Raw genomic sequence first — 22956 nt, forward strand, 5'->3', positions numbered from 1 at the left:
GAACGAAGATTGCTCGTTATATGAAGAGCTTTGCCTTCTGGCTCAGCTCTCTTTTCGACAGTGCGGTACAGCAACTGCAATACAGCTCCTGTTGCTCCGATTCTCCGGCTGATCATTGTTGATCATCTATGATGTCAGTACTATGATGTCAGTACTGCATGTTTGTATTTATACTTGTCTGTTTCATGCTTATATTGCCATGCTTATTGCAAGTATGTTTTCTGTGCCCAAATTCCTCTTAGCATGGTTGTTCATAATGATATATTGACAAATCAGAACCTATATTTTATAGTGTTTTAACCATACCTCAGACTTAGTATACTTATTATCATTACCGAAATCATCAACCTCATTTCCGAAACACACGTATCATTACCGCAACAGGTGTTAATTTAATGTTAATTTAATACATAGAAAAATAGAAGTTTTCTTTTAAATACATGTGCAGAATCTATATGTTATGTTCTTTCAGGATAGCCATATCATTTTGAAAACATATCAGGTTTCAATGAAATATCTCAAATATTGGGTTGTAAATTATGAAAGGTGTTGCGGTAATGAGAGAAATCAGTCAAAATCTACTAAAAATGTTAATTTAAAAATATATATTATTTCACAGTTTAAGTACCCTGCTGAAAAAACCAGCTTAGACCAGCCTAAGCTGGACCAGCTGGTTTTAGCTGGTCTTGGTGGTTGACCACCTTAAGGTGTGTTTTGGACGTCCAAAACACACCTTAAGCTGGTCTTGGTGGTTGACCAGCTTAAGGTGGTAGGTTTTGCTGGTTTAAACTGGTAGCTGGTTTAAGCTGGTAGCTGGTATTTTTGATGGTTTAGCTGGTTTAAGCTGGTAGCTGGTATTTATGATGGTTTAGCTGGTTTAAGCTGGTAGCTGGTATTTTTGATGGTTTAAGCTGGTAGCTGGTATTTTTGATGGTTTAGCTGGTTTAAGCTGGTAGCTGGTATTTATGGTTTAGCTGGTTTAAGCTGGTAGCTGGTATTTATGATGGTTCAGCTGGTAGCTGGTTTAAGCTGGTTTAAGCTGCTATCTGGTATTTATGTGTATTCAGGTGTATTCTGGATATGCAGTGACCAACTTTGCTGGAGAGGATGCATGATCATGGTGAATTTCAGCCAGGTGCCCACAGCACGTGGTATATTTAAAAAACAGTAGCCTACAGAAGCCTATATAAAAGTGAGCAAAATCCACAAAGTCATAAATAATCATGTATCAATTTCATACATAACAATAATTTATTAAACACTTATAAAAAACCCTCAAAAACAACATTTAAATAACAAATAAATGTATAAATAAACACATAAATACATGAACTTCAACCTGAGGAACACACTAACACACACACAGTGTTCAAATGACTGGAAAAGAGTGAGAGAATATGAAAAATCGGACAGATCCGTCTTGATTACATGACTATGGAGATACTGTATACCGATGTGTGTGATGTTTGGAAAACATCTGTAAAGTTGCAGCCAAAAATGTGTCTTGCAAAAATCGGCCTGCTGGTGGCGCTATAAAGCATTACCCCCCCCTACACAGACACACAATTTCTTGTCCTTTCTATTGATGTCCTGGCCATGGTCCATGGCCTTCCTCTTTGTGAGAATGTTCTGCCCCTGCAGCCACCAATGGAAACAGTCTGAAAGAAAACAAACAAGAACCCCCAACAATAAAACAAATATAATTAGCAATATACTGCATGGGGTGAGTTAAATGAATTGTGATGTTTTGAGAAAAACTTAAAGTAACTTAAACTTCACCCATTTTCAACCTTATCTTCATATAACTAACTGATCCTCGCTAATGTTCATTATACAATGGCACCATTTCTGTCTACTCGTTCTGCCACTCATTGGTGGAATGTGGACAGTTCAGAAACCTGCCTACCAGTGACATCACCAATGGAGATTCCAAGCTAATAGAAACTACAGTGTGTCTCTACCTGGAAAGTTTGCATGCAGAAGTAGAAGCCATTGTTCTTGCATTAATAATGAACAAATAAAGTTGTTCTAAATGACCAAACCTGCCTACCGATGATGTCAAAGGTAGGCAGGTTTCTAAACTGTCCACGACCTATCAACGAAACACAGAGTGAGTAGACATAAATGGTGCCATCTTAAAATGTGTATTAGTGAGGACCAATTATATGAAGATGAGTTGAAAATGGGGTGAAGTGTTTTTTTAACCCCGTGTTTCAGTTCAGTTAGAAAACATGCATTTGAATGAAAAAGGTGGGTGGACAGTGGGCAGGCAATAAGTCAGATGGCTACAATGGACAACAACAATTTGGGGGAAAAAGCTACCCCTGCCACACATGCATGTAGGGCTGCCACTACCAATTATTCTACTTGCGATTATTCTATTGATTACTTTTTTGATCTACAAGCTCACAACACGTCCAACGAGTTGCAAGCTTGTAGATCGGCATTTCTTTCAGCCATAAAATCGATTTTATTACAATAGAGTATTTTCTTTTATGATTGATTAATAAGCTTAATATAATCTCTTTTCCAGAAGGTGACATTCCCGTTTCCCGATCAGTTTTTCATAGCTTCATTTGATTGGCTCGGCAGCAGATATAAATTGGAAACAACCAACATCTCCATATGTGTTTCTGGTTGAAACAGTATGCTGCTGAGACAACCAAATGAAGGTATGAAAAACTGAACAGGTAACGCTAACGGGAATTCCACCTTCTGGAAAAGAGAACTACAGTCATGCACAGAGCAGATTGAATTATGAGATCAAGTCATAATGAACCCCCCCACCCCTCAGTAAACATACCTCTTCTGAGTCCTGCGGTCAGGGGGGTTTGGCCTCCCCCTTGCTAGTGGGGCATTCTTTGTAAGGCTCCTGCATGGTCTTCAGGGTTGTTGTCCCCCAAATGGCAACAGCAAGCTCCTTCATGAACAGGGAGTCCTTGGTGTTTGCTGCCACCATCTTCCAGATCTCCTTTTCGAGCCACACACCAGAGCCAATCTGGACCTGAAACAGAAGAAAACAACACATGTTTTAGAAATTAAAAAACATTTTACCATGACATTTCAGACACATTTTTGACAAAAGCAGGCCCACTTCAAACAGAATTTACTGTAAAGAAATTACATTTTCAAGGACCCCCAAATGTGGACCCATTTAGAAAAGAGTTGGTGCCATGGACCTCCAATAGAGAAGATGTTAATTGTTGGATTACATTTAGTACAGAATTCTACAACTGTCTATACTGTAGGTGGGGAGAGTTGAAGTAATTCTTATACAGTACATTGTCATTGGATTACATTCTAGCTGGTAAAATAGTAGTGAAATTAACCTTTTCCACCCGGCATCCCTATTTTGTTCATGCCATAGGCAAAACTGTTCAAAAATAGTTCAAAAATAGCAAAACATAGCTGATCTACAAGCTCACGATGCATCATGACACGTTGCCTATTTTTTAAATGATAACTGTTTCTTATTTAGCTGGGGACACTGTGGAACCCCACTCTTAAGAACCACTGTCCTACACAGTATGTTTCTTCAATACCTTGTCACCGTTGCCGTCAAACATCCCAGGTGTCGATGCCAAATCGTCTGACTCGGGGGAAGAGGAAACAGAGGAAGTTGCAACTGAAAATGTAGAGAATCATATTTAAGCTCCTTTTGGCAGTATCACAGTACTTATATTGTACACATTGTCACCATTTTCCGTAGAACAGTATCACTGTCTAAACACACCTATGCTGTCACTGGTTTGCTTATCTGCAGCAGGGATGTCAGGCTTTGCTGCAGAGCTATATTGGGGCCCTTCCTCCAGTTTCTGTTTTGCAATCTCTAATTTGTTGCATCTTAAAGCATGAACAGGGTACGGAAAAAAAAAAAAAAAAAACTGAATTGATGTATGCCTTAGTAGGATACCAGTTTAATAATGAGCCTAGCATCTGTCCACTCCATTTAACATGCTTTCTATATAATGTTTTTTAACATTTGTGGTCAAGATCTAAGTAAAAAAGAACATGAGAACAAATAACCAACATATCGATATATACAAAAAGAGAAGAGCAAACTCATGCAACTGTTTCGTTAACATTAGTCATTGCTTACTTAGTTTTAAGATGCTGTAGGTCCAGCTCCAACTCTTTGGCCTTCTTCTGGGTATGACTGTACTTGACATTTCGTCGTGGATAGCTTGGGGAACAACAGCATCTCCACCGTATTCAGACAAGTCAGAGTCTAAAGGTAGTGCAAGTAATATATTTTGGATAAAACAAGATGTTTTTTGTTAGAAAGTTAAAGTGGAATAAAATGTAATTTTATGCAACCTGTATCGTTGAGTATATTAATACAATATAACTTATACAATCTGTATGTTAGAGTATGTTAATACAAATAATACAATATAACTTATATAATTGGGGTGGTTGTATTTAGTCTCCCTGCTCTTCTATTGAGACATTTAGATAGTGTCAAAGGTCATGTCTCACCTAGACACAGGATCTGACATGAATTTTGATCTGATGGTCAAGATTCAATGTATCACCTGAGCAAGCAGGCAGGCTCTATTAGCTCAATGGTAAAAGGTTACAGCACTTGCTCAGGAAACCGGGTTCAAATCCGGGCGGGGTAGAAGAGGAAAGTTACATAGTGCAGCTTTAACCCATTAAGACCTGGGGCCGATTCTAATAATGCTCTCTAAATCCTAAAAGTTTTTTGAACATAAAAGGAAAAAGATTTGAGGTACAAATGTTCACTTTAAAACATATATATTCAAAGATTTTCAAAAATAGCAGATCTACATGCTCATAGCGCGCCACTCGGTGTCGCGCTATGAGCTTGTAGATCTGCTATTTTTGAAGCCAAAGGTCTAGCCAAAGAAATCAAAACAATTACACAGATGCGTTCCTGGTCTAAATGGGTTCAAATTTTGTATGCCCACTTCTTTGTGTCATCACTTCCAATTGTAACTTATTTATCCTGTATCCTGTATGAGTTCTGATTGGTTAAATTTGGTATTCCTGGAAATGCATTTTCGGCTTACTAAAGAGGTGGAGAGTCTGGGAGACCCCTGTTACTGAACAAGCAATGATTACTTTAACATTTAACAAAACAATATCACTTTACCTTCAAACTGTTTTCTTCTCTTTGTGGGAGGGGGGGGGGGGGGCATAACACATAATGGTTCTCTCTGGGTTCCTTTTTCTCTTTTAGTAGGGCTGCAAACCATTCATTTTGGCCACTGCAGCCAAAGAAATGTGTAATAATAACACACACACACACACACACACACACAAACACAGACAGACAGACAGACAGACAGACAGACAGACAGACAGACAGACAGACAGACAGACAGACAGACAGACAGACAGACAGACAGACAAGGGAATCATTAATGTTCAGAGTTCACGGGATATTAAAACACTCTGTAGCTTCATCACTGAAAGCGTGTGTCCACACACACACACACACACACACACACACACACACACACACACACACACACACACACACACACACACGTCATATTCTGAATTTAGTTTTGAGCGGCACATAGGCAAGCAGTAGTGGCCTATAGTATAAATTATATTGTATATTCCCACTATAATTTATTGTAATTATTGTCATAATCCCTTTATCAAGACAAATTAAATAACTAAATGTGTAGAGTTGGGTCATGACATGAGTCACTTGTGATTGACTTCGAACACAGCAGCCTACGCACTTAATTATCAATACAGTAATAGTAGGCTAAAACGCCTACATAAATAGTATTTCTGTGTGTCAACACTCACCTAAAATGTCCGCCGCTTCTTCTTTCTTTTATCTTCTCTGAAGCCGGTTTATAATTATTTTTGATGAATCCAAAGCAACGCAATAAACTTTCTACTGAAGTGAGAGCTGCAGCCTGCAGGCAGCTCGACTCAGATAGCATTCATTCTCCCCGCGTATCGCGAGCGGTAGTTCAAGGGTCACGAGCCTGCTGAGACAGTGTTGCCAGATTTTGTGAGAGAAATAAGCAGCCAGGTCTGTGAAAAAAATTAAGCCCAAAAGAAGCGACATTTAAACCTATTTGAAAATAGCCGATCTACAAGCTCACAGTGCGTCGCATTTGCAACACATTGTGAGCTTGTAGATCTGCTATTTTCAAAAATAATAAGTGAAATATTTCACTAATATTTACAAGCAACTTTACAGAAAAACAAGCCCAAAGTCACTTATAATAAGCAGATATGGCAACACTGCTCAGGGCCCATAAAGGGCCCGCTTCTCTGTAAAAACAGATGTACAAGCTCACAACACGTCAAATTGCGACAAGATGTAGATCTGTAGATCTGTTCATTTTGGTAACCATAGCAAAAAAAAGTGTTATTTAGAATCAAACTAGCATATTATTTGCCAATTGCGAAATTAAGTAAATAAGTTTGGATGAATGTTGTCATGATAATAATAATACATTATTATTATTATTATTATTATTATTATTAAATATAATATTTATGTCACATCACAAGAAAAGGACAAGAAATGTAAAGTAAAATACAATGCAATACAATACAATACAATACAATACAATACAATACAATACAATACAATACAATAAAATATACTGTATATACTGGGGGGGGGGGCAATTGTAACAGAAGAAAATCTTCACAGTCTAATGGCAGGTATGATGTCTCCCCGGGATCCAAACTAGTTAAAATAGCAGATCTGCAAGCTCACAACGCTTGTAGATCTGCTATTTTCACTGCATGCTTTTTTTTATTAATTGATGGAATTTCTTAGATTTTGTATTTATTTGTTTTTTTATTGATGAAGATTTTAGATTTTTGGGTGGGAAATGTTTTGAAATAATATAGTAATATATTTTTGTAGGAAACAAAAAAAGGGATCTTTCCTCGTGATGTGTACATGACCCACAAATGGGCCCCGACCCACTGTTTTGGGAAACACACACGTGATCTAACCCAGTGGTCCTCAACCATTTCAGGCCGCGACGTCCCAAAATAATCATATTTGAACTGGGGACCCCCCACCCTTAAAGCACTTGGAATGTAGGAGTTGATGCATTACGTTTAGTTTGACTCTATTGTGAAAATAGCAGATCTTCAAGCTCACAACGCCTCGCAAGGAAGGTGTTGTGAGCTTGTAGATCTGCTATTTTCAAAATGTTTTCTTATATTATTATTATTGTTAGACAATTTGGCCAATGTTTGACATTTTTTTATAGTATAGTTTGTTGATTACTTTTGATGCAGTAATGGTGGGGTTTTTTTAGGTACTAAAAAGGTCTTAAAGGTCCTTAAATGATCACTTCACTGTCATCTGGGTGGGGACCACCCCCAAATCACGTGGGGACCCCCCTGGGAGTCCCGATCCACATGTTGGATCGGGATCTAACCAAACTTGACCAGCTGCTAAGCTGGTCTTTGCTGGTCTGTCCAGTGTCCAGCCATCTGACCAGCTAAGTCTAGCTGGTAAGCTGGTCTTTGCTGGGCAGTCCACCCATTTGACCAGCAAAGACCAGCTACCAGCTTGGCTTTGCTGGTCAGTCCAGCCAGCCAGCTGGCTGACCAGCAAAGACCAGCAGAATCCAGCTTAGTGACCAGCTAACCAACTACACTGGCAAACCAGCCTGACCAGCCTGACCAGCTTGTCCAGCCTGGTATGCCATCTAAACCAGCTTAAGACCAGCTAAGACCAGCTAATACCAGCTAAAACCAGCTAAAACCAGCAACCACCATAAGCTGGTCTGTGCTGGTTTTTTCAGCAGGGTAACTGTGCATGACTGTTAATAATCCATACTTTTTTTGGGCAAAATTATTAGCTTTCCTAATGGTCTTGACGTTTTCAGACTGTTGCGGTAATGAGATTTTTATGGACACGTTTTTGAAAATATGTTCAAAAAAGGTGTTAAACTGTCATTAAATAAAATTATCTTAACAGTCATGCTTTCAATAAACCAAAAATCTTTAATTTTTTTTACCATTGCGAGGCTATAGCAATATTTTCATATACTTAAATTAAATTAATATTCACAAACACTTAAGACCTTGTTAATAATGCTTAAAAAAGAAATGTCTTGATAAAAGCCTTTTTAAAAATTTCATGCTGAATTTTTTAAAACCAAGTGTTCGTGAGAACATAACTGAGAAATACTCTACAAGACAATCTAAAGCATTTACTATAGTTTAACTTGTATACATACAGGTACATGCGGCCACTTCACTTTTACAGCTTAAACACAAATTACCAGCGGTCTCGGTCAATGAGTTTCCATTAGGTCAGGAAACGCAGACCCTTTAAAAGCCCTGAGGGTTAAGCACAGTGTGATGAGTGGCTACGTACATAGTCTTGCCGTTAGTCTGAGGTCATTGTATAGAAAATCAACTATGGGCGTTTGTCATTGCATGAGGTTGGTTACCGAGGGCTATGACGAATGTCTGGGTGATCATTGGTTTATCACATATCCATAACCTTATTTAGTCAAAAAGACTGAGAAAATACCCTGATCAATACAGTAACCCTGGTAACCAAGGTCGCTAACTGACAGTTCATCGCAATGGAACTTTTTGCTTGTGCTGATTGATCAGCTACTGCTATGTTATAATCCCTTGGGCTGATATCTGTTATCTGTTATTTTTACCTCTGTCTTTCTTATCACCCCCCTCATCCATCGCAAATACAGCCTGGGTATGTGATAAACTGAGATTCAACGTAACCCAGCCAGGATGTTGATTCAACCAGTTGGTGTGCTGACCTTAAATGCCTAATCACAAAGTCCTGCGTGTGTTTAAATGCTTCTCACAATTGGTGTCATATGTCATCCCCTCTCTCTCTACCCCCTTGTCTTGTCTCTCCACTCTACTAGCTGATAGAGCAGACATTACTTGAAACTTGTATAATAAATACTAGCCTGATCAGGACATTAGACCCAACCCACCCTTATCCCAGGTCCAGGAAGTGGAACACTTGTCCCAGACCTGAAGGACTAGATAGATAATGCTGCATATCTGCACACACAGCTTGTAAATCATCACAGTGTAGCTGACAGAAATGCTGAGATAGAAAATGTGCTCTCCACCGTCCACTGACATTTAGCATTTAGCATGCTCTCACATGTGTGCGTGTTCATGCGTGCGAGCACACACGCACACACCCCTACCTAGTTCCACTTTCAGCTTTCCCCTGTGTTAAGCCATTGTTAGGCACCCACAGCACCAGCATGAATAATTGAATTGTCTTCTGTGTTCGGTGTTGTGTGCTACAGTGAGTCCATTGCTTCGATGACGTTCCACAGCTCTGTTGCTTGCTGAGTCCCCAGCTTGCCACAGCTTCAGCAGCATAGGGATCTTTGCTCACAGCAGCGAGTCACAAGCAAAAATACCTCATGCTGTTATTTCTTTGGGAGGCTGACATGTGTTATGAAAGACCAATTCATGTTCACTAAAATAAATAAATACTGAAGAAACATTCTTCAGTATTTATTTTTGACTCTTAGTCCTAGTTTAATACTTAATTCCAGTATTAAACATTGTGATCCAGCCGTATGCTGAGTGACAGTTGCCCGTCCTTCTCAGCAGTTAAGATCTCCTGAGGTTTGCCTTTATGACGCAGAGCAGTCCTGGGGCGTTTGGGGGAGGGGGGATCAAAGGCATACAAAAATGGAACTGACACTTTGTCACGGTAGCTTCCGTCCTCGCCCCCTTCAGAATTTAGTTTTACACTTTTAATCAAGACTTGAGTCAATTGCCTGAGCCAAGCGACCTATAAATTATCTAACAGGAGACAAGCTGCGTATGGCCGCGGCTAATGACTATTTTTTTCACAGGGGGGCGTACACAGCTTCGGGCAAGACTTGATCACGTTGAGCCAATTTAGCTACTGAAGTGACATGGCACTTTGAAACTGCTAACATGTTATCCAATTAGGCTTAGTGTCATCAGAATCATCAGATGGCCTACTACATGCAGTGCACTCGCAAAGTAATTTCTGAATCTGATCATAGCCATTGCACCACGCCCCCCATCACCAGTTACCACGTGGAGGAATGAGCCTCTGTGTCTTGCCTCATGCTCTCTAAAGAGACTCACTGTATCGTTTTATCTGTATTCTTCATCAGTTGTGTTTCCAATTGAGGCAAGGCAGGCATGCTGCCAGTTTACAAATAACTTTTACCTGACTCTCGATCTGAGGGAAGCAGATTGATCAATCAATACAGCTGAGTCAGTGGGAAAAAACTGATGCCAGGATGACTGTGGTTTGGTCCCATCTGGTAGGTGTTTTTTTAAATCTGATACACTTTGAGCCTAAAAGGGATTGTTAGTCCTTTTCTGTGCCAATAAATACTTTTTGTGTATATGAGATAAAAGCAAATGTCCTCTTATTGACTGCACTTAAGGCAGCAAATAGAAAAAAAGCGATGACAACATAATAGGTAGATAGGTGAATGCGGAGCCAAAACAAGTATTTGCCATGTCTATCTGGTTCTGGTCCTATAATTCAAGTGCTTATAAACGGCAAATGGGTTAATTATGTCTTCCCTTGATAATACGAAACTAGTTTGACTTTGCACTGAACAGAATGAGCCACATTCCTGCCCTGTAGGGAAAAAGAGATAATCGAACAATAAGATATTGTGGGCAACATAGCCTACCCAGCAGTACGTTGTTCTGTCTTTGTGTGTTTGCCCAAGCTTAACCCAAATTCTGCATCAGTCTCAGGGGCTTTGTTAATGGAATATCCACAGTCTGTTCCACATGAAATTTGAATAGGCAGTGAGCCTGTGTTAACATTTGGTCAAGTCCCCGGCATTTGTGTATTTAATTAAGTGGCACTCTTGTAATGAAACGTAGCAACACATGGGGTGTCGTGATCCATGTGGGATGATTGAAAATTGATGTGAATAAACATCAATACAACCTCAATCCCAAGACTTCCATAGTGGCCCTACAGATAAATGCAACAAACAAGTCAGGAAACAGTCATTGACCATATTTACAGGATGGCTATTTTGCTTGAGCGTCATACTTCGGTGGGGACCTCTCCATTGTGGAGCCAATTGTGTATTATGCTGCAGACCTATTTACTAGCTGTAGATGGATTGTTGGGCGCAGGCTGCAATGTTTTGTGCTCAGAGTTTCAGAGCGTCTGCTCCACTGCTCTGGGGATGACACCATGTCTGGAGGTGTGGCTGCACTTGGCGCTGTGTATTTTTGGAGCTAATTTACAGCTTTTAGCTCTGGGGGTTGCACATGGAGGGTGAATAGAGGAGGGTGGGAGAGGGAGCGATGCACCCAAGGCTCCTGGCTAGGTGATTTATCTGTGCTCCACATTGCCGTGACGCGAGCCTCTTTAGAATACGATTTAATGACTGAGCCTACGGACGCTCTATTCAGCCAGGGCTCATATACCGCTCAAATTCTCCAAGGGATGTGATTGCCGATTGGCTTCCTGGGAATGTTTTGGAGGATTGAGAGTGAGAGATGGAGATTGAGGAGAGAGGGTTGATTGGACAGAAAGGGAAAGAGAGGCTATTGTGTCTCCTGTGGTTCCTAGTGACTAATGGTTCACCCTTTCTCCCCTCCAACCATCATTAAAGATGTCAAATCATTAAAATCTGCACTACTCCCCCTTCGCTGCATATCAAACCAACCAAACCACTTCTTGCAAAGTCAGACAGAAATATTGATTTGGCCAATATAGTGGCCATTATTTGACGTTTTCGACAACGTACCGATCGTAGGTATTGGCAATTATGCAGCCAATTTGTCACAATTTGTCAACCTCTTTCAACCTTGTGTACCTATTTTGGGCATGTCCAATTTGTAGATTTTCTATTTTTGAAAAAAGGGCTTAAGTGGTTAATTAATCCAGCTGTGTTGGAGTTAAATTGAAGCTGTGCCTCAATCTCTGTGCAGATTGGCCTTTTTAATTGGCAGCTGTGGTTCAAATGGCAAGGGTGAGGATTTTACCCACATGGACATGTTTGTTTAATAATAATAATAATAATAATAATAATAATAATAAATACCTGTGCACAGGTATCATTTACGCACTACTTTAAATAGCAGTGAATATCTAATCCCTGTATTTCCTCAAATAGTGTCCAGGGCCTTTATTTGCTTGAACTGCAGAGGGTACCAGACCTTTATTGGAAGGAGGCATTATTGGAGAATGTATTTAAAAAGATGTATCTCAATGAATGAATCAAGATGAACGATGCCACCATTGTGTCAGTGTGTCAATTTGAACCCATACGTTTCTTGAAAGAAAACCACACATTCCCACCTCATTACATCCAACAAAACATTGATAGCCATTCCTAGTTTCTGCACAGTCAATTAGGCTATATAATAACAATTGCATTCAGCTGCAACAAAGGATAATTACCTACTGTAACTGTAGATATTTACATCCATGCTTAATGCAATCAAGTAACTAAGTTATTATGTATAATGACACAGATGAGACACTGTTTACTATTTACCATTTACTGTTCAAAACAGTACATGGTTTGTTGCTGGCAGATATCGGAAATAAAACAATTTCACTAGCCCATCGAGTGTTAGACCAATCACATATGATGTTCCGTCGGACGATGGTTGGACCGCTGAAACCTTTTGGTGAAAAGCAAGAGAATTCCCTTTACCGTACATTTTTATTGTGGGAGATGGCTAGGGACTAACTGACAACATTGTTTATAAGGGCTCTGTCAATAAGTGACAAATGTTATTACAAACAAATGTTTGTAATAACTTTGTTTTCATAAATAACATTCTGCATTCATATCACATCCTTTAATAACTTCTGCTTTTCAGAAACAAAAGAACATTGCTGCCTACATCTATAAAATTATACAAAATAAATATACAGTACATTACACTCGAAAGGTGATGTGGACAGTTGGGAGGAGGTCCGGCAGTGTCTGGTGGAAGGGGGCTTTCACGTAGGAGCCAAGCGCCAGAAGGGCACTTTTCTCTATTTTAATCAATGGAAAGCATTAACAAGAGCTTCTGACTAAATAACTACATTGGATCTATTTGGAACTGAGAATTAGTTTTTCCATTTCCTGAAATGTAACTGTTTTGGACATACAAGGTTTACACCCGAGACAGAAAAAGACAATATGATCTATATAGTGGATTTCCACAGGGAAATAAAACTTGGTGTTCCTCCTCTTGAGAAATTCTATTTGATAAGAGACCCTGCCTTTTAAGAGGGACTCTTTGAGGCTTACCTATAAGTGAGCACTGTTCCTGAATCTATACTTTTTTTATACTTTTTTTATTTTATGACCTATGCTAGTAGAAAAAGAATAAACCCGCACACTCATTTCGTTTCGAGCCGAGGCTCTTTTTTTCTCATTTCTTTTAGGTTTTGTATGACCTATGCTAGTACTAGTGACATAGTCTCTTCAGTGATCAATCAAACCTCTCAAATGGCCGTGCGTAGAGAGTGTGGCTATTCGATTCACGTCTCAGTCAGGGCCACCTTGACCCGAGCGGCCCACTCCATTCTAACATTGGCTCAGTAACAAGGGGATGGACCTGAGAGCTGTGTCGGAAGCGAGAGGAGAGACAGGTGGCGAGGAGAGTGGCAGATATAGAATAAGAAGAAGTCTTCAGTGTAAATGCAAGCTGTTCCATCCTGTTGCCTTGTCAGTCATGGAACACACGATCAGGGACTGGATTAGCAGTGATGACTTTGTAGGCCTGAGGCAAGGGCATTGTGAAATGTTCCATAGTTGACTATGCGTCCAGCCCCCGGGGCACATGTCCATGTTCAATAGCTTCAATCCACCAAGCCTCAGGCCAAGTTCAAAATAATATAATTGGATGAAAATGCCAGTCGTACTCACATCGGTCTGGGCTTTATTTATTTATTTATTTTTATCTTCCTGGCCTACGGCACTTCCTATTACAACCATAGCGTTTTATGTTAAGTGTCAAGGCTACATACAGCTCAATAAAGAGACTTAGGTTGCCATGGAGATGTTGCTATGAATCTTAAAGAAGTTGCAGATGAAAATTTACATGGATAAAAATAAATATGAACATGGATTCGGCTTCAGACTTTTGTTTATTTAAATACTTTTTTTATGTTATTTCTTCTGCACTGTATTATACTATATTTCTTAGATAGGAGCGTGTAGAGACAGGAAACTAATAGCAGAGAGAGAGGAGAGAAATGTGAGACACCAGTAGTCTGATTCAAACTCGATGACACCATCAAAGCATTCGATGGCCCATAACGGTGTGTGCTTCATTTCTTCCCCGCCCAAGTTCATCAATCTCATCTTTCTCCAGCTCTGAGTGTCCCTCTTTTTAAGACATTGCTCTATCCAGTCCTCCATAATTAAGCCTCCATGAAGATCGAAGTTCACCTTAAGATTTGTTGTGGATTTCACCTTGACCTGAATGGTCAAGGTGCGCTTTCAGGCCTGCTAGTATGCTTGTGTCACAGAGATTGTTTGCGTTATAAAACTATACTAAAATGAAAACGTACTGTGGTCATCACCTTAATACCTCCTGGAGACTTTGAGCTGATGCTGAGACTTTGCCGCTCGGCATTTCATTAAATGAGCATCAGATTTCACAAGGCACCATTAACAACAATTCATTTTACTACCATGTTGTGGTCAAAACTGCTCTACGCCCACCCAGTACTCCTTTTCTGTGGCAATGTTTTTACTTGGCAATATTCTGCGGCATTTACTCATTTGAGTATAATTAACATATAGGTGAGTCCTCTTGTGGAGGGGTGAGAACCAGCCTGCAGTATTAATCAGTGCTGACATCTCTGCTAATTTATACAAGTGTCCCAAGTTGCAACATCTGGAGACGCAGCAGATGTATGAACTCTTCCGCTACAGCTCCCTCCACCCAGGGAAGGATGGAGGGACTGGCTGTGGAGGCATTAAACTGTATTGGTATTTTAACCAGACATTGATACATTTTACATCCATCAGTATAAATGGACTGAGCCGTTTTTGTCCAAACCACGGCCCGTAGTTTGTACTTTCGGCGGTCACAGAATCCAAATAAATGAAGTGTGTGTTTTGTAACGGCTTAATTAAGTATCGGATATGAGAGAGTTTTTTGAGTAAATAAATGGCATAAAATAGATTATAAACAAAAGCGTGTGTTTCAAATGAATGCATTTTTCACGGATGTCAAAGGTACAACATAAGTGAAGCCCACAAAATTGTTTAATCGGTTCCTCTTCGGTTTGATGGACAATTTAACCGTCAAAAGGCCAGCTGGGCGTTCATTCATGCTTCATAAATGTTTGAAGAGCTGTGGACTTAACATTTGATGAACATTAAGATTGCAACACCTCATGAATACTCATAAGAGCAGAGGTCTTCCCCATTCTTCAAGCTTTCTTCTTTTTCTCTCGCAATCCTTGTCCTCGCTTGTTCGACTTACCTTGAAGTTTGGCCTGAACTGAACCTGTGCCCATGAAACTTCACTCAGCATGCTTTCAACCAACGTCCTCTACATTTATAATTCAGTATGCGCTATCAGAGATCATGACCTGTGGTTCTGCCAGTGAGTGTTAGTGTTTCAGCTCATCACCATGCACCCACCATGTGCCCAACTTTCTAACTTTGATATCCTCGTTACTTAGGCCTACCCCTTGTTCCTATAAACAAAGCATTATGACAAGATATTTTAGGTAAATGGTTGAGAAAACCATAGCATACACATAGATACACATTATCATGGCTATTAAAAAAACCCAACCTTCAAATTAAATCTCCCTCTCCACATGTCTTCATGTAACTCTCACCCTGTTGCTTTTGATATATCTTTACAGGAAGTGGGCGCAACTTGGGCACTGACCTGTGACTTGTTGGACTGGCAGAGATGCATTTTTATCAGGACTCCAGCTCTCAGATGGATTAACAGGTGAGCTCGCTGCTCCACACAGCCAACCTGTCTCATGCACTATTCATTTGATACTTCAACACTGCCTCCATTGTATGTTTGAGGTTTTGTTCTTTCTTTTATTGGTCATTCCAACTTCATTCGAACTGCAAAGGTGGCCATAATGGGGGACATTGTGAGCTGATATATGTGGTGATTGATTGAATGATGGTTTTCTATTCAACAGAGATGGAATGGATAGCAGCCACAGAGACGTGGCTTGCCTATGTTTGAAAATGACAATGAAATAGCTGGCCAATGAAGCAAATGGTTTATTCTTGATGCCGATGACTGATTGAGTGGCTAATGAGACATTTCAATGATTGGCCTCAATTCTATGACCTAATGCTGGGAAACCTGATCAGACTATTTCGCATTTACCTGCAGTGAAATGGAGCTGGTGCTGGTGCTGAATATTTCAGCAGGGCTCAGCCCAAATGCAGCTGAGAAAGCTTACACAAGCGTTGGCCAAGGTTTCAACTTGTGGAAGCTATTGCACACAAGATAGTAGTGATGTGCAATGGAGGACCTACTAGAAGTGCCCAATGTACTTGCTGCCAGCCACCCCTATCGACCATATGGTTTCATAATGACAAACAATGGTTAAATGAACATAAACCAACAACATTAATCACCATACATACTGTATGTAACCCGGTTCCTAACTGTGTTAGGTTTAGGGTTAAAATAAGTATCTGTGTGTGGCTCGACGCGTGTTGGGAAGTCCATTGGGACTCTACAACTTTATGTACAAGCAAACCTATATGCATGTGAGCTGAGCGCTCTTTTCAGAGTTAGTGTCTTGAGTGACAGAAATAATGGTTACTGCAAACAATTTGTCGGCCAGTTTTGGGACAACCAGGCTTTTATTTGTCACAACATGGAATCCTGGCCATTACAAGGGATCATGGCTGTTAGTTGGCAGAAGAATACTACATGTGATGACTTTCTTCCTCTGTATGCCCATGTTGTCTGGGGGAGCACACGTATAAAACCAAGAGATCGACTACCAAAAAAACGCTGATTGACCAAAAAATGCTCTGAAAAGACCACAGAGTGGATAGACGGAATGCACTGATGTTTAACATGGTAAAATCATAGTGAAGTAGCTGGGTGGGGAGGGGTGGGGGAGCTAAACTACTAATTTAAAAAATATATTATAGCTCCGATGCCCATGTGTTGATACAATGTTGTGGTTTTATGACCGTAAAATCGAATTCATCAATCAGTATAAAAGATAGCAGTGGCAATATGAAGGCTACATACTGACAGCACTGTATTCTGTATAATGGATGGAGTGAGACTGAGTTGAACACAATGCACAAGAGGAAACATCACGGACGGTTATAATCTCTCCTTCACTGATCTTTATGATTAGCTATTGTGTGTGATTCATGTAAAGGCTATAACAGATGTCTTTGTGTGCACGACTGGTTCAAACTCAGGAAAACCAGGACACCACATACAGTACACGTAAGCCTGTTGCACTTCCAGTAGTGCTACTTCTACTAACCACTGGCTCAGTGCAACAAGAAGCTCATTGTGTGTGTGTGTGTGTGTGTGTGTGTGTGTGTGTGTGCGCGCGCGCGTGCGTGCGTGCGTGTGCGTGCGTGTGTGTGCGTGTGAGTGAGGCACACTGACTCCAGGTGAACATGGCAGCCCTACAACCATGATTTTCATATCTAGATCTATCTAGTTAGAATGAACTCAGTGACCCCACTCAAGGTCTTTGATTTCCCTGTCAGCCTGTATATTGTTACGCCTAATAAATCAGAAGAAAACACTGTCAGTGCCTGTAGTTATTGTGATGACCTGGATAATAACAGATTTTTACATGTATTTGAGGGGCCACTGCTGAAGAATGCCAGGAATTATTTTTGGTTCAAGCTCATATGCATTTATAATCGCTTACGAATGTGTGATGGGTCCATGGGTAGTCTTGCGTAGCCGATCGTAGATCTCTGCCTACTGATTTATCTGGAGAAATCTAAATTCTATATATGGGCTAGAACAGCGGCGTGTATGTACTGATTTGGAAACCAAACCGGATGGCATCCTCATATGAAGGACCGCCCTAAAGTCTTTGCATTGGTTCTGCCATGCTTTTATTTTTTAAATAACAAAATTGTTGCCACCCAGTTTTAGCCCCTACATTGAATTTAGATGTCACCAGACATATCAGTATGCAGAGATCTCTGACTGCCTGACTACATGAGATAAGACCGTAGATTCAATGTGTGTGAGTGTGACTGTTTGTGAACCTGCATGTGCATTCTTCTGATGGTATGACACGGAGTCAGAGAAAAGCAGCCAATAGCCTCTAATGCCAATTTTCCAGGCTCATGCGGTAGCTATGCTCAAATAAAAATATAATGAACTGGTGCTACCAGGCTTCTGACTCCCTGTCTAAGAATGTCAGGAGACCATGCTACAAACTGATAACATTTGAACATCAAATATTTCAAGTTGTACTCCAACAAGGGCAAGACAAGAGACTAGTCCCCCACAAAGTGTCAATCACAAAATGTTACTAACTATTGTGTACTAAATGCATACTAAATATTTTAGTATGATATAAAGAGCCTTGCCAAATACTTAGCTACTGGCTCTGACAGACATGGTGACAGAGGTAGTTCCTCATATTATTGAACATTGACGCAAGTTTCAGTGTTTAGCTTATGGCCGTTTTCACAGTACATGATTAAATGACATTGTTCAGAAAAGGTGTTTTACAGCTGGAATCTTAACTCATCGATAGACCTGTTTTCTACCTCTGGAGGCGGCAGACACATTTTACTCCAATGTAAATGGAGATGCTGGGTCTGTGTGGCCGAGTGCTCTTATCTTCTGTGCGTGTGTCTGTGGAGAAGGAAGTAATTTGGGCAAATGGTCTATTATTGACCGGGAACTTCACCCACCACCACCTTTGCTGGTCAGACTCTTTGATCCCTGCATCGTAAACTCCTGTTTGTATGAGACAGAGAGAGGGAGAGAGAGTGAAAGATTGATGAAACAGATTTCATTTCTAAAGCTGAGTTGGTTAAATTTTCTGATTTATGGCTTGTTGTGACTTTACTTTAAAGTTTTGAGAGAGACACATTTGTTTTGGGCACAGTGATGGAAAAAAAAAACCATCACAACATACAACACATTTGACACAATGCAAGACAGTTGCTTCACATAAACACTAGGAAAGGTGCTCCTCAGAGCACAGGTCTCCGCCAGGTCAGGTAGGTTATTCTGTGGGTTATTCTCTGGGTCAGAAATCTTCGGAATTCACCAATCAGGATGGAATAGGAAAAACACATCTGTCTTGATCACATGACCATAGAGATAATGTGTACGGATTTGCGTGATGTTTGGACAAAATAATTGGGCAATGTGAAAATGGTAGCATTTGTTCCTCAACGTAGTGGGAATGTGTGTGCAACGTTTCACAGCAATGGGACGCTGCGTTCATGATTTGAGGTATTTTGTTCAAAATGGGCCACTCCTGCAAACTTTAGATGCCAATGTTAGCCAATCAGGATGGAATATGAAAAATCTGACAGATCCGTCTTGATCACTTGACTATAAAGATCACGTGTACCGATTTGCGTGATGTTTTGATAAAATGACGTAAAAAGACGTTTTTCCTTGGCCTCTACTAGGGAGTGTGCATACAAGTTTTACGCAGATCGGTGCAGTTATAGGTAAAACGCGAATCAGCCTATTAAAGCGCCACCATGATGCTGATTTTCAAGTGGCATTTCTTCCTCTGCCTAGTTCGGCCTGGCGGAGACAAAAAAAGAGACATTTGACTAACTGTGACAAATGATGGCTTAAAACATAGCGTATTTATTGCATGTTGCCCTAAGATTTAGCATTAGAGTTGGGCAGCTTGATGTAGGCTGGAACAAAGAATGGCTTCAAGCGGTTTGATTTACACTTTATGGGCTCATAGTCTTTCTTACCTATTACCTTTTAAAGCTATTTTGTGCATACTGGAAAGCCTGCAGTGCTTTTCAGTTGCACTGTTACATTGCCAAACTATGCTGTAATTCTGTATCTAATGATGCACTCTAGGATTGTCCGGTAGAACATCATGATCCGCCTGTTCACTCCATACAGGCTCAATTTCCTTAAGGCTCTTACACACTGAGTACAAATTGTCGCACATGAAAAAATGAATCCGACCTCACGTTGTGTCAATCACGTTTACACACTGCCTCTGAAACATTTGACAAGTCAAGACTTCGGATCAGGTTCGATTTTCTATGTTTTTCCTCCACCATCTTGTCTGTATGTTGCAGGCTGCCCTGAATAGCCTATCTGTGGATTCAGGAAATACTTTTTTATCGGATGACGGATAATATAAATGGATACATGACAAATACGGACACAAAGTGCAGAAGCCTTTAGAAATGACTCTATTACACAGTATATCAATGTGTGTTTTCCAGCAAAGAAGCTTGTGTGTGCCCACTATCTGAGGACACCTGAATCTGTTTTTTTATGACCACTGGCTCATGGTCAGTCACTTGCCTCTGGTCAAGAATCAACTACTGTGTTTAAGTCATATTTAGAAGGAGATGGTTGTTGTCACACCTCTTGATGAAGGTCTCATTGTGGTACATTGAAGGTCCATGACCTTGAGGAGGCTCAAAATCAGCAAATTATATAATATAACTATTGGTGTACTTTCCTGTGTGTAAGTGATGCCACACAACATTGTATTGCTAATCTTACTTGCTGTGTCCTGTTAGTTAAAAAAGCATAAAACCTAAACTTACATCTAATCAGGGTAGTATTAACACCTATTCTTCAGTTTCTCTAAAAGCAGATAAGGTTGCAATGTATTAAACGCTGAACAAAAAATAGGAAATCAAATTAGAGCATAGGCATTTGTGTTCTCAAGGTATTCGCAAAAAACTGAGGATGGTGTCTCTTCAGTGCTGCTCTTATGCTTATGGGCAGTCTATCGTTGGCTTGACTATCTTCTTGAGCAGGGGGCACACAGACACGGTATGTGTGTATCCCTCTGTGATCTCCTGCATGAGTGGCTTTTGTACAATACATGAGTGGCTTTTGTACTTCCCGCTGCTGGAGTCAGAGAGCACATCCCTCTTCTCCCTTCTTCATTCACGTCTTCTACACAAAAACGATATGAATGCAGCCATGAAAACACAGACACACAGTAGACCTCATTTTATGAGTGTGTGTGGCTCTGACCTGCTCCTTTGTTCTGTACTGAGGTCATTTAGCTTCCCGCTGTGCTGGCCTATCCAAACACCAGGCCACGTCAAAACAAGGCTGCCCAGTGGCTGGCAGGCAGCGGCTTACAGTGTGGGCGGGGCTGTTTCAATGCATTCTGAAAGTGGTGAGTGTGCAGTTTTGTTTTTTCCGTTTTGTTTTTACTGGCACAGTGAAAGCTGAAGCCTGTTTTTCTTGCTTGACTTAATTCAGGAGCGATATTGTGTTTTTGTAGGTATGTGGAATGCAGTGTGTGTCCCTATCAAGAAGGAGAGCGGTGCAAGCCGGTGGAGAGGAATGCTGTGTGTGGGTGTGTGTGTGTGTGTGTGTGTGTGTGTGTGTGGAGGGGGTGGCGGAGGGGGAGGGCTCTCTGTCTCCCAGGAGAGAAAGATGAGAGGGGAAGAAGCAGAGATAGATGGTTGGAAAGAGGAGAGGGGGGGATGGTGGCAGAGCCACGGAGGGATGTATATGGAGAAAAGGGCTTGTGAGAAGGCGGGTTGAAGTGTACTGTCATAATAACCGAGCTTATGATATTAAAAACAGGAGTACCATCTTTAATAGACTATGTGTGGAAAGGCACTATTGCTGGCAAAAGAATATCTATTTCCAGCAAATTGTGCCATTAGTTGCAATGTGCCTTCATAGACTGTAGATGTGTTTTTTTAAATGCTAACTTGGTTGGAACCACTGCTATCTGCGAGGCACCTGTAGCACCCAAATAAGTCACACTCCAGGTTATGGCTTGGTGACGCAAGGTATCAACTGTTTTTGACATAGCAATGCTTTCTTTAAATATGACCACACTAAAGGGCTGTCTGTGTCCAGGCCCTCACCTTCCTCTTTCTGTCACTTCTTCTCCCCTTGTCTCAGTCCAAGGCAGCGGAGAAAAGAGGGCAGTTATGAGCCCCCTCAGTGAGCTGTGAATCTGCAGATTCAACATTCACGTTCATGCACATTCAAGAGAGCGTGTGCATGCTTGCTTTCTCTCCTTCTGTCGCTCACTCCTCCTCTCGTTTCTCTGGAAGCGTAGAGCGAGAGTGGGTGGTTTTTGTAATCCTTGGGAAAGACTTTCAGCATGCGCCTCACTCACTCTGCCCTCCCCCTCTCTCTCTCTCTCGTTCTCTCTCTCTGTGTCTATCTTTTCTTCTCTTCCCTCTCTCCAGCGGTTGTTTTCCTACCTCAGCTGGGGGACTAGAGCCAGGCTGTTTCCCCGTCCTCGCGTCACGAACAGGAACTCACCGACACGCAATCACACTCACACAGACACACACACACACACACACACACACACACACACACACACACACACACACAGACACACACACACACACACACACACACACACACACACACACACACACACACACACACACACACACACACACACACACACACACCGTTTTTGTCTCTCCTGCCCCTGTCCTGCACTCTCCAGGCTGCTCTCCGCGTTCCCGCCTCGTTTTGGACGAGGCTGTTAGAGAGTTCTACTCCTCCACTTGGTTGCTGTGTTTGTGTTCACATCGCTGTGTGAAAGAGACTAGAGCTGCCTGCTTGTCTGGGGAGCTGCTTTCATGGTAAGACATGTATGTCTCTTCTCCCGGCTCCCAGACTTCCCTATCTCTCAGCCCTTGATTATGCTCTCTCTCTCTCTCTCTCTCTCTCTCTCTCTCTCTCTCTCTCTCTCTCTCTCTCTCTGCATCTCTCTCTTTCTCTCTGTCTCTCTCACACTCTCTCTTCCCCCTCCTTCTCCTCTTCTTTTTTTGGTGAAGACTGTGGTACTGTTTGTCATACTGAGAA

The 22956-nt window shown here is 41.0% G+C and overlaps 2 protein-coding genes across 5 annotated transcripts in view; one reads left to right on the plus strand and one right to left on the minus strand.

The window, feature by feature from the left end:
- LOC308085604 (SPRY domain-containing SOCS box protein 4-like) overlaps positions 1-22956 on the plus strand; it is a 121673-nt gene that overhangs the window by 14231 nt on the left and 84486 nt on the right. For 2 of the 4 annotated variants that reach the window (XR_013933191.1, XM_080428820.1), the window contains exon 2: positions 15818-15909. The gene's annotated coding sequence lies outside the window, so the exon portion shown is untranslated. Of the gene's footprint in view, positions 1-15817; positions 15910-22525; positions 22743-22956 lie in introns of those variants that run through there. The other 2 variants (XM_080428822.1, XM_080428821.1) reach the window with 2 other exon arrangements.
- On the minus strand, positions 1229-5234 carry LOC308085608 (uncharacterized protein). The gene is made up of 5 exons (XM_080428826.1): positions 5117-5234; positions 4100-4228; positions 3543-3625; positions 2804-3004; positions 1229-1658 (listed from the first exon to the last, which is right to left on the minus strand). Exons 1-4 carry the CDS (start codon positions 5217-5219, stop codon positions 2822-2824), a joined length of 498 nt encoding a protein of 165 aa, XP_080284952.1. The 5' UTR covers positions 5220-5234; the 3' UTR covers positions 1229-1658; positions 2804-2821.

The sequence above is a fragment of the Gymnoscopelus braueri genome, assembly GCF_963280865.1.
Source record: "Gymnoscopelus braueri genome assembly, chromosome: 5".
Classification (NCBI taxonomy): domain Eukaryota; kingdom Metazoa; phylum Chordata; class Actinopteri; order Myctophiformes; family Myctophidae; genus Gymnoscopelus; species Gymnoscopelus braueri.